We start from the raw sequence: 20,329 nt of genomic DNA on the forward strand, positions 1-20,329 counted from the left end.
ATCATCAGCCCATGCCAGTCACGGAAGTCCAGGCCCTTCCCACCTCACTAATCATCATTAGCCCAGGCCAGTCCCGGAGGTCCAGGCCCTTCCCAACCCGCTAATCATCATTAGCCCAGGCCGGTGCCGGAGGCTCGGGCCCTTCCCACCCAACTAATCATCACCAGGCCAGTGCCAGATGTCCAGGCCCTTCCCACCCCACTAATCATAATCAGGCAAGTGAAGAGGTCCAGGCCCTTCACACCCCCACTAATAATAACCAGGCCAGTGCCAGAGGTCCAGGCCCTTCCCTCCCCACTAATCATCATCAGGCCAGTGGCAGAGGTCCAGGCACTTCCCACCCCACTAATCATCATTAGTGCCAGAGGTCCAGACCCTTCCCACATCACTAATCATCATTAGCCCAGGCCAGTCCCGGAGGTCCAGGCCCTTCCCAACCCGCTAATCATCATTAGCCCAGGCCGGTGCCGGAGGCTCGGGCCCTTCCCATCCCACTAATCATCACCAGGCCAGTGCCAGATGTCCAGGCCCTTCCCACCCCACTAATCAAAATCAGGCAAGTGAAGAGGTCCAGGCCCTTCACACCCCCACTAATAATCACCAGGCCAGTGCCAGAGGTCCAGGCCCTTCCCGCACCACTAATCATCATCAGGCCAGTGGCAGAGGTCCAGGCACTTCCCACCCCACTAATAATCATCAGGCCAGTGCCAGAGGTCCAGGCCCTTCCACCCCACTAATAATCACCAGGCCAGTGCCAGGGGTCCAGGCCCTTCCCACCCCACTAATCATCATTGGTGCCAGAGGTCCAGGCCCTTCCCACCCCACTAATCATCATCAGGCACTGCCAGAGGTCCAGGCCCTTCCCACCCCACTAATAATCACCAGGCCGGTACCAGATGTCCAGGCCCTTCCCACCCCACTAATAATCTTCAGGCCAGTGCCAGAGGTCCATGCCCTTCTCACCCCACTAATAATCACCAGACCAGTGCCAGAGGTCCAGGCCCTTCCCACCCCACTAATAATCACCAGGCCATTGCCAGAGGTCCAGGCCCTTCCCACCCCACTAATCATCATTAGTGCCAGAGGTCCAGGCCCTTCCCACCCCACTAATCATCAGGCACTGCCAGAGGTCCAGGCCCTTCCCACCCCACTAATAATTACCAGGCCAGTGCCAGAGTTCCATGCCCTTCCCACCCCACTAATCATCATTAGCCCAGGCCAGTGCCAGAGGTCCAGGCCCTTCCCACCCCACTAATCATCATCAGGCCAGTGCCAGAGGTCCAGGCACTTCCCACCCCACTAATAATCACCAGGCCAGTGCCTGAGGTCCAGGCCCTTCCCACCCCACTAATCATCATTAGTGCCAGAGGTCCAGGCCCTTCCCCACCCCACTAATCACCATCAGGCCAGTGCCAGAGGTCCAGGCCCTTCCCACCCCACTAGTCATCACCAGGCCAGTGCCAGAGGTCCAGGCCCTTCCCACCCCACTTATAATCTCAAGGCCAGTGCCTGAGGTCCAGGCCTTTCCCACCCCACTAATAATCACCAGGCCAGTGCCAGAGGTCCAGGCCCTTCTCACCCCACTAATAATAATTAGTGCCAGAGGTCCAGGCCCTTCCCCACCCCACTAATCATCACCAGGCCAGTGCCAGAGGTCCAGGCCCTTCCCACCCCACTAATCATAATTAGTGCCAGAGGTCCAGGCCCTTCCCACCCCACTAATCATCATCAGGCCAGTGCCAGAGGTCCAGGCCCTTCCCACCCCACTAATAATCACCAGGCCAGTGCCAGAGGTCCAGGACCCCTTCCCACCTCACTAATCATCATTCACCCAGGCCAGTGCCAGAGGTCCAGGCCCTTCCCACCCCACTAATCATCAGGACAGTTCCAGAGGTCTAGGCCCTTCCCACCCCACTAATAATCACCAGGCCAATGCCAGAGGTCCAGGCCCTTCCCCCCCCACTAATCATCATTAGCCCAGGCCAGTGCCAGAGGTCCAAGCCCCCTTCCCACCCCGCTAATAATCACCAGGCCAGTGCCAGAGGTCCAAGCCCTTCCCACCCCACTAATCATCATTAGCCCAGGCCAGTGCCAGAGGTCCAAGCCCCCTTCCCACCCCGCTAATAATCACCAGGCCAGTGCCAGAGGTCCAAGCCCTTCCCACCCCACTAATCATCAGCCCCCCCCCCGCTAATCTGCGGGTGAAGGTGGGAAGGACGCAGCGACTTGAAGCAAAAATGTTCCAGGTGGCCAGGCCAGGCCCTAGGCAGGACCAGGTGGCGAAATGAGGCTGCTGCTGGGGCCAGGAAGCCTAGTGGTAGGAGTCAGGATTGGGAGAAGTTAAAGAGATCGACCCTTCTGCCTTCCTCCTGCCAACCCATATGCCTTCTGGAACCGACCGCGGTTCCTACTAAGGAGCTGAAAGTCTTGCATAGCCATGGGGTTTGGGACGCCGGGAAGCCGGCAACCAGCTTAGCTTAGGGTTAAGTGTTTGGCACCCACGGAAGCCCACAGAAGGGAAAGAACCCCTGTGGAACGTTAGCAGGGGGAGCTTCCGAAGCAGGGACTCCCCCACCACTACTATTCTGACACTGTATCTATTTTCTTTGAGAATTGCCCCTGATATATGAGTGGCCGACTTCTTTAAATATCCCTTAATAAAGTAAAAGTGCTTTGACCTGCCTCTGGGGCTCTAGAGAGAGGCTACATGCATAGAAGAGCCATGTTGGCCGTTCCTCATGGCCCAAACCAAGGACATGTCACAGAGGAAATGGCTGAGGGTGGGGGGGGGGGTCAGGTCTTTTAAAATACATTAGTATCCAAATGGGCAGGTTATATGTTCCTTTGACTACCGACACAGTAGAAATTCTACTGCAGAGTGTAGCCAAAAACAAATCGGACAGCGGCTACAAGGGTATTCCCCAACGTATGAGAGCAGTCACCCAGATGGGAAATAAGCCTTCAAAAGGGAGTTTCAACTGCAGGGAGACTTCAGAAGAAATCCTTTCCAAGAAAATGTACATTCTAAAAGCAATGCAAACAGAAACAAAAAATGAAGGGGTCTCATTGGCAAAAAGTACCCCAAAAATGTAATTGTGACCTAGCAGCCTCCCAAATCCCCTTCTGTGTGACACATAAGCCATTTTGTTCTGTGCTGCTGACTGTGACACAGACGCCATTTTGCTCTGTTCTGCTGACAGCGACTGTGAAACAGACGCCATTTTGCTCTGTGCTGCTGACAGCGACTGTGAAACAGACGCCATTTTGCTTTGTGCTGCTGACAGCGACTGTGAAACAGACGCCATTTTGCTTTGTGCTGCTGACCGCGACTGTGGCACATATTGACCTGTTGATGAGACAGTCCAACTTGACAGTCCTTTGTGGGAAGACTACGCAGACTACGCTGATACTCATTTTCTGGCAAGCGATTACTTGCACAGGAAACACGTCTTTTATCACTAGCTAAAATATTATCCATTCAATTTACTTGTGGGAGAAATATAGTTAATAATAATAGTAAATACAATCACTTTTCACATAGCATCTACTGCGGGCTTCTGAAAACGTCTAAGCACTACCAGTTGCACAAAGCATTCTTTGATAGGTGCTTAACTTAAGAGTGAGATATTTCCTTAGCCGTGATGGATATGGGTGCAATTCTCAACCTGCATGCATTCCTGCATGACCCCGAGAAGCTTAAGAGTGGTGCTGACTGGGGCCACTGCCCTGGTCCCCAAAAATGCAGTAACTAAGTGCACTCAAACACTGGTCTAAGATTTGGAATATGCCGTGGAAGTTCAGGGGCATGCAAAGAAGTTACGTACTCAGAGCACACAGGTGGGGCAAGCAGCATGAAGGAAGGTTACTCTGGGTGTGTCCTTGTTTGATGCCCAAACATTGACACATGGTGCCATGGCTCTGGGGGTCCACACTATGTGTGGACAGGATACAGCTAATGGTACCAAGATTTATATCGACCTGTGTCACATTGCAAAACCGGGCCAGATTTAAATGTCTTCTCATGGCATTCTCCTCCCTGGACATCCGAGAAACAGTCCACATGGATTTGTTCAAACCAAACTAAAAGCCTACCTCCTTGCCTCTGAGTAAGCCTCTTAACCTCTCATCTGCCTTCTAGCTAACATTGTTCCCTCGCCTCTCACCTGCCTCTGTCCCTCACTTCCTCTTCCTCCACTCTAGCACTGCACCCATCATGGTCACGTACCGAGCACAGCTGGCCGTACCACCTACCTGCACTTAGAAATGTCCAATGCTGGCTGTCCTTAATCTATGTATGTCCACTTATGTATTGTCCCCAGTGATTGTTCCATTTACTCCCTGCACAACCTGGCCAGAATGTCCCGCAAACTCGCCCCAATGTAGAATCTCTCTGCTTCCCATCAAATCTGATTTCTTATCTATTGAAAGTTCTTTTGTGATAAAAAGAACACTGTTCCTCCTGTATATAAATAAATAAATAAAGTGCCGCGCAAGGGGAATATTTTGAAGACAAAATAGCCCTGTTTTGTACCCAGGCCATAAAAGCCGGCCCTAGTGATAAAATGTGGGCTACTGGCGATGGCAACCAAAGTGTCTGTCACTTGCCTGAGTTGAGGTCAGCTCTCCTTTCACCGATTTCTGCATCCAGGCGACCAATGAGAACAGGCACCGCCGCTTCTGCTTTTCCCAAAGGAGCGTCCAATTTGCAAAATGACAATTCTGCAGACAAATTGAAAAATGTTAAACATTTCAAGAAGTAAGTCACTTTGGTTTTGTTATGGGTCCCCCAGTGTACAGCAGCCTGTTGATTGCCAGCTGGGTTTGCCCTTTATCAGTCCCGCACATACACGCAGAAACCGGAGCCAGCCATTTCCCCAACCCTGGAGCCTCCCACAAAATCTCAAGGTTTTAAGATGGACCCGAATCTATATTCCAAACCTCATACCTCGCTAACACTTTTAAAAAAGTTATCTTTTATTGATTTGAATTTATATAAACATGGATTTTACATAGTAATAACATTTAAGGCGGATATAGCATAAATATCATGACAATACAGCCAAAAGAAAGCCCCCATCTTTTGGTATTACATCATTATCATACATTTTTTCACAACATTAAGCAGATCATACGCGTTTTGCATCACCAGCGATGTCAGCCCTGTTAAGCACGTACAATGCATAAGTCCCCCAGATACCTATAGGCCCTGAAGCAGAGGCTCACAGTCTACAGTAAACCCCCTACTGTTCATGTCATTGGGCCGAATCCTTCAACCAGTCACTTTCTTTAGGTGTTGGCCCACGCTTCCATCTCCTGATGACACATCGCTGAACCAGCAATAAGGCCAGGACAACAGAATGCCTGATGGGCTTAGATATATGTGTAGAGCGCCCCAAAATGGCTAATAACAGTGATGGTGAAATCTTTTTTTATTTTTATTATTTGTAACTTACAACTTTTTCAAATTGAGAGAAGAATATACATTTCATTTAATAGAGCACATAGGAGCATTAACATATTGAATAGTATATGAATATCATATGAAGGATTAAGATCAATGGTTAATAATGCATTAAAAGGCTCAGTAAAAGGTACTTCGGTCAAAGATGATTTGTGAAAAAGTGAAATAGGTCAGGCAGGCATTCTCAATTCAAGTCATGGGAGAGATGATATTCGCACGATTAAAGCGAAATGAAATGATACATATTTCACAATATCTTTAACAAGCTGATAAAACACATACAATCACTGGCCAATCAAATATTATATAAAAGGTAGAAGTTTTAAGATCAATAAATAGCAATTTCTTAAAAGCTCAATAAAACATGTCAACATAAAAGATAATTGTTAATAATTGGTAATTGTTAAAACAAGGTGGAAGTTCAGTTGGAAAAGTTCAATGTCTGGCTAAGGGACAACCAATGGATCAATGTCAGTATTTTCTTGTAGGTTTAACGCTAATAAAAATGTTACTGTCGAGATGTTTAATGATACATGAGTTGCTTTGAAGATCTTTAACCATAGTTGTTCATTACACGTGATTTATTCTATAGTCGCCAAGGTGTTTAAAATACTTATCTTTTCTCAATTGTGATAAGGCAACACACTCTGTTATGAGACGTTGTAGTGTCTCCTGATGGCTGGACATTTGACAGAATCTGCATGTTACATCTAATTCTAGTGCTTTATTATAACGAGCCGTTTAAGTCCAAGTGGGCCAGAGGTTTAGCCGAAGCCCTAGAATAGACAGTGCATATCTAGAGTCTGGGAATCTTTCTAGATATGGTGGTATATGATGAAGAGATTTTGGTTGAAAACCACCTCATTGAAATATCGAGTATGTATTCCAGGTCTCCCAGGTCTCTCACCGGCCCCATTGCTTAGCTTTGTCTGGAAAGTCAGATAATAGTTGAGTTGTAATATTAGCGACTTGCAATATAGTGACACAATATGACTTCCATGAGTCTAAAGGGCTTTTGCTCTGGTCTTTTACAGTTGCCACTATTATCGTAAAAGGGTGTTAGAATTATTCACAGTGGATATGCATTTTCTGTAAGATGCTAAGGTTTGCCAAGCGACCACTGCTGACAATGATGTCAGGCCTAGTTCATATATAATGATTGCTATTGGCACGCTCTGTAAAAGGGACAAGATTTTCTTCCAGTAAACACCTTCAAGTAAATCCCAGTTCGGTTGATTGAGCGGTGATTTAGTTTGGGCTCCATAAGTGATCACAGCGATGACTTTTTGTTTATAGAAACTGTTTGATGGAGTGTAGGAACATTTCCCAAACTTGTTTTGGATGGCTTTGCTCTGAGGGGTCAAGAGTTTCATTCTTGCTCTTAGCTCAAATTAATAGGATTGTCTGAAATGTGTGAATTGACATTTTGACCAAGATATTTATAGTGGATGACTTGTGTAAGTGATCTTTGCCAAGAGTCCAATTGAATGTGAATGGGTTATGTGCACGTTCAGACGTTCTCTGCATTCCAAACCCTACTATATATGTCACGTAATTCTATGCGCTCCAGTCCGTTCCATGCACTCCTATCCATTCCATACATCCCAGTTAGCTCAGTTCGAGTCCACTCTGCGCGCTCCAGTCCGCCATGCTTACTACAGACAGCCCTACACATGCACTCTTGTCTGCCCCACACATGTACTCTTGTCTGCCTCACGCATGCACTCCTGTCTTTCTCACTCATGGACCCCTGTCTGCCCCATGCATGCACTCCTGCCTGCTCCATGCATGCACTCCTGTCTGCCCCCTGCTCTACGTATTCATCCACTCTTCTCATCCCTCTACGCACTCATCCCCCCTACGCTCACTCACCTCCTCTATGCCCACTCACCCCCTCTACACACACTCACCCCCTCTATGCACACTCACCCCCTCTACGCACCCTCACCCCCCTCTGCGCACTCACCCCCTTCTACGCACTCACCCCCTCTACGCACTCACCCCCTCTACGCACTCATCCCCTCTACGCACTCATCCCCTCTACGCACTCATCTTTAAGCACTCGCGCTTTTCACGCATTCAGCAGCAATATATCTTAAAATAAGTCTGGCAAACATCTTGCCCGGGATGTCTAAAAGGGCTATTGGCCTATCATTTTCGGGATTGTTGCAGTTTCCCTTTTTAAAGATAGGGATTATAATTGATTCTTTCCATGACAATGGAATCTAGCCTGTTCTAACCACATTTTTTAAAATGATTTCCAAGATGGTGGCCCATTCAATTGGATGGGTTCTAAGCCCTGCGTTTGCTAGGCCATCAGGGCCCTGAGCTCGAGACGATCTGAGTTTCTTTATAAGAAGAATAATGTCTAATTGATCAAAGATCAATTGACTAAGATCAGGAGTTGGAAGAAGTGGTAATGGGGTAGAGCTAATGGGTGTGAAAGGAAGGGAGGAGAAATTACTTTTCCAAGTTTGTTCACTTACAGAATTTAATAGTAAGCTGGAGATGGCACATCCCTTTTTTTCTTTTAATAGATTCCAAACTTGAGAGGGTGATATGCTTACAATAGCTGTAATCATCCTTTCTGCATTTTCTTGCGCTTTATTAAAGTTAATTTGTTTGACAGTATTTCTGTGCCTTTGTTGAGAATGTAATGTTGGTGAAAGTTTCCTCAGTGCTTGTCGCAAATTCGTTTTTAAAGTTCGAATTTGCATGTCAAAGATATATTTATGCATAAAAATGGGATGTTTCATATAGGAATTGTGTTCAGCAATTAGATTTAAACAGTTAGTGTATTGTGGGTTATTTCTAGAGGATTTGGTTTGAAACTCAGATGAGAGCTTTGTCAGGAGGATTTATAATTTATAGGGAGACCAGATTAAACAATTCCTTCCTTAAGCGTTATTGGCATAGGGAAAAATGTGGTTTTCACTGTCATGCAAGGTACCCAAATAACTTCCAAAATATTATGATCGATTGCATATGAAGAGTTGACTTTAAATTGTGTGACTCGATTGAAGGAGTTAGATGAAATTAATACATAGTCCAGAGTAGCAAAGGTAGTTCCTCTTGTCCAAGTTGCTGCAGGAGGGGTATCTTGTTGCGTTGTGCTATTGAGCATCATGAAATTGCGTGTTTCCATTAGAGACATCCATTTGCCAGCTCTGGTCGAGCTCTGTTCATGGTAGCTGTAATACAGTTAATATTAAGATCTGCTATCACAGTTGTTTGGATTGCATAAAATTTGGATTGTATAAAATTTGATCAAGCATGGTTTAAAAAATGTCTTCATTAGTTGCTACCGGATTCCAATAAAGATTTAAAGGTGCGCACTGAGTATAGAGTGGATGTAGTGAGTTCGCTTTCGTTCACCAAACTAGCTGAATTCCAGGGTGAGTTAAGGCCAAGTGTCAAGTTGAATTTGTGAGTCAAATTTGATTACAACTAATAGGCCTGCTGCCGGATGGCCTTTTGGAAGTTTGATTGCTGGAATCCAGGCAATTATAACATTTAGTCACACCGTTTGTATGGTCATCCAAGTCTCTTGGAGTGCTATTGCATCATGTTTTGCTAGGGCCTCAGCTTTGGTGGTGGATAGATGAGAAAAGCCTCATGTGTTCCACACTATCATTGTGCAACAATGAGGCTGGTATTTGGGATGGCTCTAATTGCTAGACGAGCGATTAGTATCTGATATCGCTTTAGAGAGCCGTGGCCATTTTGAGGGTACAAAGTGCGCGGTGTTGTCTTTGTGTTGAAATGGACGTGGACATGGTCTTCTGATGTTATCACATTTGCAACAAATGTGTGAGAGATTAGATTCTAATTCTTGAATGGGATAACCTTGGTGTGGATATTGGCAAGTGTGTTGATTAGTACTAATTTCATTGTTCACAGTATTCCGTTTCATGATAGGCAGTTGTTTTTGTATTTGAAGAAGAAACCTGCAATATTTTAAGTTCTCTTTGGCCTCCCATATAACACGTTTTACAATTCGTGACGGTATACACAGTTCCACTCTATCCAAGTTAGATGTATTGGTACATCCAATCGCTTGTATGTCATCAGAATAAATCTTTTCTAACTTTGAAATAAAATGTAATACAGCAAGAAGTTGTTCTATTGGGAAAAGGGTCTGTATGGAGCCTGTCCATCATGGTTAACGAAAGGATATCTGATTCTGCAAGAATGTGCTTCCTCTCATTTGTGGTTGTTGGAGTGGAGAAATGCAATTCATTTTGACTCAGCAGAACCTGATTCCTAGAATGAATAGAGGGTTGTAGGGGTTCATTTGTGTCAGATTGTTCATTTGAGGTTGTAATTTTAGTTCTTTTTTGTTCAAGAGTTCTAAAATTTGGAAAATCAACATCTAAATTGACACACATTGTTTGTGGACCCTTAGCTGCAAGAACGTGTTGGTAATGCAAGCTTTGTTGAATAACATATATTTGTGGCAAGAAATATACTGAATATACAGAGAGATTCATGAGATCATCATTAAGATTATCAGTCTTAAATGAAACTTCATTATTAACGTTTACATTCAACAACATTTTTTGAGTTACTTTGGTCTATTGGCAGCGGCCTCAACAGAGGGAGAGCAGGATCATGGGACTGTGAAGGTGACGGGATGATAATGCTATTCTCGGTGGTAATATCCTCTGGAGTCGCATCACTTTGTTGTTTCTTGTTAGGTATTGTCAATGCATCCAAAACATGTTTTGCTTTTTGTTTGGAGTTTTTTTTTTCAGTGGATGTTTTTTTGATTTTTTTTTGTTTGAGTTAGGATATATCGAAGAGTACAGTCTCCTTTAAAGGCAGTTGTAACTCCATCGCCATTTTTCAAGGAAGATTTACAGGACATGCCCTCACAGTTATGGACTACAAATCCACATGATGTAGGGTCGTTGAAAGATGTAACACCAGTGCGTATAATTCTGAAGCCAGGTGTGGTGCTGCCCAGGGTAAGACAATATCCACTGTCAAGAGAAGCGCAGGAGGGCATTAGGAGAATACAACCCCTACTGGATTATCGTGCCATCCACGTCCCTTTTGTAACACAGCAATATATCCTGTAAAAAAATCAATGGGGGGCAATTGGAGAATGATCCAGGACTTGCGTCCCCTAAATGATGTGGTACAGAAAGAGTTTCCAGTAGTTCTGAATCCTGTGACAATTATATGTAATATCCCCAAGGATGCCACATATTTCACTTTAGTGGATCTGAAAAATGTATTATTTTCGATTCCACTCCATCCTAAGTCGAGGTACTTCACGGCATTCACATAGGGCCAGGTGCGGTTTGCACACACTAGGTTACCACAGGGATACTTCGAGAGCCCAAGTAACAGAATACTGCATGTCGATCTTGGAAACATTCAGGTGCCAGCATGATTATCCAGTATGTGGACGATCTGCTAGTATGCAGTGACAGCGAACAACAATGTTGATGGGACTCTTACACTTCTACAATTGCTGGCCTGCAAAGGGTACATGGATGACAAGGCTAAACTACAATATTGCCAGCAGGAAGTAATATATTTGGGGCAGTTCATATCATCGAATGGCAAGAGGATACTACCCGATAGGGCAGCATCAGTACGCACCACCCTCTGACCCACCTCAGTTAAGGAGATGCAGACATTTTTTTTGGGCCTGTGTAACTACTGCAGGACCTGTATTTTAGATTACGCTGCATACACAAGACCACTTTTGCAGGCCCTGTGGGAAGCACAGAAAACAAAGGATCACAAGTTACTGTGGCTGACAGAAATGATCAAGACAGTTTGATGATTTAAAATAAGTCATCAGTGCGGCATCTGTATTGGCTACCCCAGACTACACACAGGAATTTTATTTGTTTTCGCATTCTGATGGTCAGTTTATGACAGCGGTGTTGATGCAAATAAGTACTATGGGCCACAAGCCATTGGCCTATTATAGTGCCACTCTGGATGCAGTGATGCAAGGGCAGTTTGCGTCCAAACAAGCATTAGCAGCTGCTGCCTTTGCCATAGAGAAAAGCTCTACAATCGTAATGGGATGTTCAGTCACGTTGTATGTAGAACATTATTAGTTTGCCATCCTAGAACAGTCAAAATCCACCCTGACTACACAAAGGTCATCGGAATATGAGATTATCATCTCTAAACCCCATATTCATGTGGTTCGTTGTAAGACGGTGAATCCTGCCACCTTTTTAACAGATATGCCCACAACAGGGGACTTAACGGCACACGACTCTGCCACATATGAGGGGGAGGTACTTTTCGTTGATGGGTCATCCACAATCGATCAGGAGGATGGACAGGGGCAGCAGTGGTACGACTTGAGGGAGGAGAGTACAAGATGGTGGTCATGAAAAGGTTACCTACACACTATTCTGCACAAGCGGCAGAGCTTGTGGCACTCATCGAAGCACTGAGATCGTTGCTAGGACGTCATGTTACAATATATTCGGACTCAGCATATGTCACCACAATGGTACACGCCGGTCTCTTCCGTTGGAAGAGGAGGGTTTTTTGGAGGGCAGATGGGTCCCCAGTGCAGCACACAGCACATTTATAGATGCTGATATAAGCGTTATCACAGCCATCTGTTGTGGCGGTCATCAAGTGCGCCACCCATACTCACGGGACAGACAGAATTTTAAGGGAGAACACAGCAGCCAATAAGGCAGCCAAAATGGCGGTATACCAATCAAGTGAAACGTCTGCTAAGTATGTTGTGACTACCCCACCGACAGACGAGCGTCCAGTGCCTTATACCGCATTGCCCATCTCCCAGATTATTGAGCTACAAGGAAGGGCGCCTGAGTGGGAAAAGGAGTTGTGGGACACAGAAAGGATGTAAGCAGTCTCCTACAGTTCAGTAATGGAGACAGGAGAGCTCTGGGAAGACAGTGATGCCCTGGGAATTGCTAGCTGTAGCATTTGAACAATTGAACTAACCGTCCCATAGTTCGAAGCAAGATATAGCCGCAGACATACAGGAGAACTGGTACACACCAAATATCCAGGAGAGCATCACTGACTGTCATGATCACTGGTAAAGTTCCAAGATTGACATGTAAAAAGACTTGGACCTTAGCTTATCATTCCTGTGTGGTGGGCAAGCAACAGTGCTAAGGAAAACCAGCAGTTAGCAACTTCCTGATTACCTAACATGGCTGACAAGTTTTCCTCTTGGAAGCTGGAATGCGTGTCTAAGCATTCAAATTCTTTGCATACTTAAGCCCCTCCCCCTGTGTGCTCCGCGCTTCGCGTTCGTTTCTGCCGTTGCAGTAAACGCTTACCGCAGATCCGTTGTCCTTCAGTGAAAACCTTAGTGTTAAATATTACCATTAGTTTTCCTTGGCCCATAGTTGTTATTCCCCTTTAGTATCTCTCAGAGTCTGAACTTTTAGTTTTTTCATTACGAACATTTCCTGTCACCTGAAAACTCATTCGTTCGTCACCACAGGCCTTTCCCCTCATAGCAGCTGTTGTACGTTTGAAAACTCCTTACCGCAAGTATATCCATGTCATTTTCCTTTAGGTTGGTGTTTCAACATATATAGGTTTAAAATAACGTGCATGCAGAAAAGACGTTACGTACACGGAATTGTTCCTGTACCGTGTATGTTGTACATTAGTGTGTAATTCACTGTTGCTGTTGGGAGTACGTTGCTCCTTATTTTAATTCCTTCTGGATAAGTCACTGAGTGTTCGTTGTGAGGAAGAATGCTCCGTGTAGCCAAAGCTCTATTCCGACCTTCATGAGGAGGAGGAGCAATACGTGTCACAGAGGTTCTTACAAAGCCGTTCTCAGACGGTTATAAATTAGTGCCTTGACTATGCTTTACAGAATGACTATTGTTTGATAGGAAGTTAGTGAGTTTTCTGTTTTTTTGCGAAATTATTATCACACTGAATTATCTAGTAGCTGGTTACATAGGGGTCCGTGTTATTCAATGCCTTTTGTTTGATTTAGGTCCAGTGTGTAAAGTTCACCTTTTAGGACTGGCAGGCAGACTCAGATTGCATTCTTACATTAAATCCCTCTATAGCTAGTACCATATTTTTTCATATTGCACAACTCATCACAGCACTTATTTTTTTTCCCCTTCCACAAGGCAAGCTCATCGATTCCTTCCAGCCATTAATTCATTCATAGGAGGTCATTCTATCCATTCCACCCCACAAGCAGTTTCCCATAGGCTGCAATCATTCTTCAGAACTAGCGCCCCTGCTCAGAAGCAGGATGGAGAGCCTACCTTAAAATAATCCAAGGTAAAGAGTGTGATTAGGAATCAAAACAAGTAACTCTAGATTATCACTGCAAGTTAACTAGGAAATATCACTGAGGAAATTTCATTGTGTATCATTTAGGTAAATAGCTGCTGCTTCTAGAAGAATTCTTGAAAAGAAAGAACAGCGCAAACTGAGAAGTTGGCCAAGGTGAAGAATTTGGCAGAGGGTGTCCCCACAAGGTTCAGGTAAGCGTTACACTGATATGGTCATCCATTGTACCACATGTCAAAGTTTTAGCACAGGGATGATACCACGAACGTTACGGTGCACATAGGCCCGCCATATTGGGCCATTCAGTGAGTTACACATAGATTACGCCGATATGGGAAAGCACTGTAATGGATCTAGGAACCTCATTATGGTGGTCTGTCCCTTCTCATGGTGTGTGGAAGTAGGGCCATGTGCACACCAAGATGCCAAGTGTGCTGCAAGGTTTCTAGTGCGGAAGGTTTTCCCGCGCTGGGGTGTGTGCAAGGTTTTGAGGTCAGATAATGGCACACATTTCTTCAACGCATTATTCCAACATGTTACAGCACTACTTGGCTTCAAGCATCGGATGTGTTTGATTTATCATCCACAGACCAATGGCGTTGTGGAGAGAATAAATGATCTCCTTAAGAGCAAGTTATCTAAATTGTGTACCACAATGAAGAAAAACTGGGTGTACTGTCTACCCTTGGCCCTTTTTAGTTTATGCACGCAGGAAAGTAAAGAAAATAATTTGTCACCTCATGAGGTGGTTACTGGTCGGTGCATGCATACTCCCATATCCCATGTGAGAAGGGTGTCTGAAGCGCATAGGACTGCATCAGTGTTAGGAGAGGAATTCAGGGAATATTTGATGACACGAGCTTGGGCCATTAAATGTATCTCTCGACAGATTGGCCCTCCCAGAACCATGACTACAGAGATGCCCAATGCTGCACAGACAACGGGGACAGATCCTGAGCATACATTGATAAGACCACTGCTGCCGGGGGATTACGTCTACGTACGCAACTTTGTGCGCCGCTGGAAAAATCCCAATTTCCAGGGAACATATGAGGTGGTGTTTTGTACTCCCCTTGCTGTTAAAGTCAAGGAGTTGCATTACTGGGTCCACCTCTCTGACGTTTGTAGGACACCTTAAGAAAGCACAGTGGTGCATCAGTTATCTTAAAATAAAGGGTAACAGTACCTGTACCCTGAGTACTTTACCGACTGCTCGCTCCATACTTTTCTTCATCCAGGAGCGTTTACTCTCTCTCTCTCCCTTTCTTTCTCTCTCTCTCACCCGCTTGGTTCATCCCGTTTCTTTTTTTCTTTTGTACAGTGCACGCCTTGCACATCTGTCCCTTTTCCGTTGTCTTGTGTGTCTGTGCTTCTATTTCAGGAAAGAAGATGGATGTAACTAATGTACATAGTACGGATCTTTATCGTAGTGTGAAGAAAGTAGTAAATAGGATGGATATAAGAAGCAGGGGATTGTTTGACACTATGCAAAGGTATAATGCCATTGCTGACGGTACTACTGAAGCAGTCATGCTTGAGCATGTGTATAGTAGAATGAAAAGAGAAGTGAGACGAAGATATGACACGCATAAAGGGTTGGGCTTTGATGTCATCGAGGATATTCGTCACCCCGAATTCTCTAATTCTTGGTACTGTGAAATGAGTGGCATGGGGAGAAATGCTGTGAATGGGAGCTTGTATGTGTGTTCCTCATTCCACATGCGTCAGGGGCTCCAAAGGTGTTTGTGCCACAAGCAGTCCCAATTATAGAGGCACAATGCCTGGTTCATCTTGTGTTATGCAGAATAAAAGGAACGTACCAGGCCCACAGTGTGGAATTGCAAATGGTGGGCTCAGATTTTGTAAAATGTTCCAACAACCAGAGAAGCATTAAGTGTGTGGAGTTACCTTATCTGATGGTGAAGGAGCAGAAGTATGTCAATAATAGCTGTCAGGATAGCACACTGGTAACACAGGACTCGTAATATTTAGCAAGGAAAGAATAGCACGAGTGGTCAACTTGTGTGCGTAAATCTGGACAGAGCATATCACAAAGCTAACGTGGATTACAACGATGGAAAAGCCAGTTCAAGTGCAAAAGGAAGACGAATATAAGCTCTGTTTCCGCAGCAAAGGTACAGTCTATTGACACAACCGGACATTGTAATAAGACTCTCTTGATCGCAGATATGAAGAAGAGAATGGCAGCACTGATGGATTACTACTGGATCTGTGGCTTACAAGCTTACTTGCACCTCCCAGCTCCATGGAGGGGCTGTTGTTCGCTGGCCACATTGCATTCAGCGCTATTGGTAATCCCAGAAGAACACATGTAGGGGAGGAATGCTGCCTGCAGGGGGATAACGAGTTTACCCACATTGCAACCTGAAGATAAGAGCTTGGTGCGAGGCCGACGCGAGGAGACTGAATGATAACAAGCTCAAGGGATTTACCCGGGACTTATGGAAAAAGACGGAATATGATGTGTGCCCTGTCAATGCCCTATTTTGTTTTGAGAAAGGCTCTTGAGTAGCCGAAACATGTGTAAACAAGTAATAAAGGGCTTTCTTTTGAGGTTTGTACCAGACAAGTGTGGCGCAATTCTTGAGTGGCTGCTCATCTCATTCTTGTGACCAACCAAGGAGGTAGGGGATTGGTTCCTCCAACAAGTGCCACACAGGATGCGACACGGCTGAAAAGCCAACAAAAGTTAATCTAGGTCACCAACAGAAGAGGTTGTACCGACAAATATCCCAAAATAACAGTCTGTGCTATCCCAGAATGTGTTACTCTAGAGGTAATGAAAGGGGGAATGTTGGGAAGGGGGCAGTCCCATCCCCCAGAGGCACTTTAAAGTAAGACGAGTCGCATTTGAGGCGCTGGCATGATGCTGGGGGGAGGTAGTCAGTGAAAGGGATGCTTTCCCGTTCAGCAGCCCACAATGCGAATACAATCAGTTATAGTTTATTCCTATAGTGTAGCCCAAGGTATGGGTGTCATCCATATTTATTTATTTAATATTTATATTGCGCCGGTAGCCCGCGGGCCTCGGGCACAGAAACATGAACACGTTGCAAAGGACAGAGACTTTGCAAAACGGGACTGACAGAGAAGGTACGCAAGCAGCCTAGATATAGGCTTCGATGATGGATTAGAAGAGACATAGAAGAGAAGGCATGCACGGTAAGCACGATAAAGGCAGCATTGCATGTACTAATCCCAAATCCATGATACTACAGAAATCTCCAGTCATGCCCGAGCTCCCATGAGGACAGTTTGCACCCCCACCTGCCAAACTGTTTGTTCATTGTTTTTTAAAGTGTTGCAAAGATGTGTCTTTCACCCGAGAGGAATGTGCCCTACAAGGCTGCGATCAGAGTCCGGTGCCTGTTGTGCATGTTATCTCACTTTGGCCAAAGCATGACCCGGACCTTTTCCGAGTGGGCACAAGTTATAGCCCATATAACTGACTGAACCCTAAGATCCCCGAATTCCATGACACCAGGTGCCCTTTGACCACCAACCCCAAAGTAACAAGTCCTGCAATGTTCAAAGAGGATGGACAGGCTGTATTGTTGAAGAAACAATCATGTGATTTGTACTGCAAGGTGCTGGGAGGGATAAATTATAGTAAATAATAAGGGCGGAGACCTTGGAGTCGGATGACGCAGAGGGAGTTAGTGAAATGTGTGTGTGAAGGTTAAAGTACCCTGGAACCTCTGTATCCCTTTTAAGACCTGCAAGGTGCACAGTATGAGTGATAAACAAGCTGTATAGTAGGAGTATAATTAATGTATTTGTTTTCTGACCTTCGACGTGAGAAGAAGATGATCCCCGCAGCACCCACGTGATGGAAGACGGACGGACTGGGCTGGGCTGGGACCAATAAATTGCCATACCATATGGATAAAGGCAGCACCTGTATAGGGTCCACCCACTCAGCCGCGCGGGTTTGCATTGACGATGGTTCTCTTTAAAAGTTTCTGCTTGTACCTCTCTTTGGCAGAATATTCTTAGCAGCAGAGTTCTTTGCTGTTGTTCTCATCTGCGAATGAGATTAAAACCTGTTATCCTTACAAGATCGACTTGGGCCTTTCTTCTCTAGCGGGTTGTATTCTCTCTGGTGTGAGCGTTTAGGGGCTCGCTTTCAATGGTTGCGGGGAGGAGAGGGGCAGATGGCGTCTAGCGAGTCAGGTGGCGTGGGGGGGAGACCTGATGGCCTAGGTATTGAGGGGGAGAGACTCCTTGAAGAGGTGGGTCTTGAGTTCTTTTCTGAATTGTGGGAGCATGGGGAGGGAGTCTGAGGCTAACGGGGAGGAGGTTCAATAGTCTTGGGGCGCAGGCAGAGAAGGCTTGTTTTCTGGTCCTTTCCTTTTTGCAGTGGCGGATTTCAAGTCTGCACATGTCCTGGCTTCTGGTGGTGCACTGTCCGCCGGAAACGCTGAGTTTCTCTGAGCGGTAGCTGGATGACTTGATGGCGACTGCCTTACAGATGATGAAGCAAGTCTTGAAGGTGATTTGTGCGTGCAGTGGGAGCCAGTGAAGGTCAATGGGGTCGGGGTGATGTGGTTGTATGTGCGTAGAGCCTTGATGAGGCATGCAGCTGCGTGTAGGACACTTCTCAGGGGCACAAGGGAGAACAACAGGAGGCCTTTGAGAAGGGCATTGCCTCATCCATGCAGGTATCCGTATAAAACACTGAATGCGAGATGCCCATGACCCAAAATGTCGAACCAGACAATTTTGAAATGTGCATCATTTCAAACAACTTTTAAATGTTTTTTTATAATTTCCCTCTTTACAAACAAATAGGGCCTCATTACAAGGTTGCCGGTCCAGAAACAACGATACCGGTAAGCTTTCTGGTACCGTTGTTTCCAGACCGGCAAACTACGAGTTCTGCGAGCGGGTGCCTTTCAGCCCGCCAGCTCAGACAAGGGATTGGACGCATGACTGGTGACCCGGTGAGGTTGCACATCGATGAGTCTGTGCAGCCCATTGCCCTCAAGCATCGTAGGGTGCCCTTCCACCAGAGGGAGTTGGTGGACAAGGAGTTGGATAATTTGGTAAACCTCGACATCATCGAGAAGGTGGAAAGTCCGACACCCTGGGTGTCCCCAATTTTGGTTGCCAAGAAACCCAAGCAACACGATTCGGTAAGAATCTGTGTGGACATGAGGCTCACCCACAACAAGGTGGTCAGGAGGGAGCGCCATCTCACACCAATGATTGATGACTTTATTACAGACCTTGACAGATGCACCGGCACCATTTGTGAATGGTGCTGGTGCATCCTTCCTTCCCATTCCCATTGAGTCCAATGGGAATGGGAATGGGAGCCCGAGCCTGAAACATGTCTCTGCTGCAAGTCTATGATGCTGGGTGGCTGGGGGCTCACGGGATATCGCTGGGGGGTCAGGGTTTCCCCCACAACAGTGGCGACAAGGCCGGTGACGAATCCGGACCTGCCAGTGATTGAATCTGGAATTTTATTTCACATGAACGAGGGACGGAATCCTCTCGTTCCACGCTTGGGGGAGGGTGCGGCACACACGGAGGCGGACATTTTGTTCCTCATAACGCGGATGTTTCACGGCGCTCCAGAGGGGCCCGTGAATGCCATCCAGGCACAATTTTTGGAAACATGAGTAGCTACCTACATGGACATACCTGGAGTTTTCATATTTATGCAATTTTCTGAGTGAAGGTGAGGCACTGGGGGAGACTGGCTATTCTGAGACATCTACACTAGGCCTCCCTGGCTAAATTTTTGGACACTCCTCATTGGACTGGCAAGCTTGGTGACTTGTCACTGGACAACTACCCTTATTGTACTTTCTGGTGAGTGCTTTGGGTACAGGAGCTGCACTGGTGGGGATTTCTGAAGATTAAGGAGGCCTGCAAGGCTGTGGTCCTGGTGTGGAAGGTGGAAGATCAAGGTGGCTGTGAGGAGAAGAAGTAAGCTGGGTGAGTTGCAGCCCCTGTGCAATCCAGGAGGGGTGCTCGTGCGCTTGACCCATGAGTGATACAGCGAACCAGGACGGGGGGCAGGCTGCTGCACAACAGCAAGGAGCGCCCCCACCACCACCTCCAGCAATGGCCCAGATGAGGACCCCGGCGGCCCTTCCACCCAGCCCTGAGTTTGATGTGTCTGGCCCCCCATCCAGCTTAGGGCCTAGGTGGAAGCGACGGGTTGATCGCCTTGACATGTACTTTCGGGCAACGATGGAAACCGGTGATGACAGCAAGCTGGCCACGTTATTGTATGCCGCAGGACTGGCCGTGCATGAGATTTTTGACTCCCTCCAGTCTGGAGATGGAACCTATGCCGCAGCAAAGACCGCTCCTCACAATTAATTCCTTCCCTTGGCCAATGCTAATTGCGGATTAGGAGCGTTTCGTCATGCTAGCCACTCGACAGAAAGAAGATGAAACACTGGACACTTTCTACGGCTGCCTTAGGAGGCTGTCAGTGGCATGCGCATGGGACGACCCCAACGACATTGTCAGGAACCAGCTCATCCAAGGGTGTTCCACAGGAAAATTAAGGAGACAAGTGCTGAGAGAACCAGGGATCACCCT

General features: G+C 46.3%; 1 protein-coding gene across 1 annotated transcript in view; it reads right to left on the reverse strand.

Moving 5' to 3' along the window:
- Window positions 1–20,329, reverse strand: part of LOC138566149 (zinc finger protein interacting with ribonucleoprotein K-like) — a 231,946-nt gene that overhangs the window by 84,210 nt on the left and 127,407 nt on the right. Inside the window, exon 5 of the mRNA XM_069643163.1 lies at window positions 4,606–4,719. Coding sequence (XP_069499264.1) covers window positions 4,606–4,719 — 114 coding nt within the window. The remainder of the gene's footprint in view (window positions 1–4,605; window positions 4,720–20,329) is intronic.

Source organism: Ambystoma mexicanum, chromosome 2p (genome assembly GCF_040938575.1).
Source record: "Ambystoma mexicanum isolate Mex_15411 chromosome 2p, UKY_AmexF1_1, whole genome shotgun sequence".
Lineage (NCBI taxonomy): Eukaryota > Metazoa > Chordata > Amphibia > Caudata > Ambystomatidae > Ambystoma > Ambystoma mexicanum.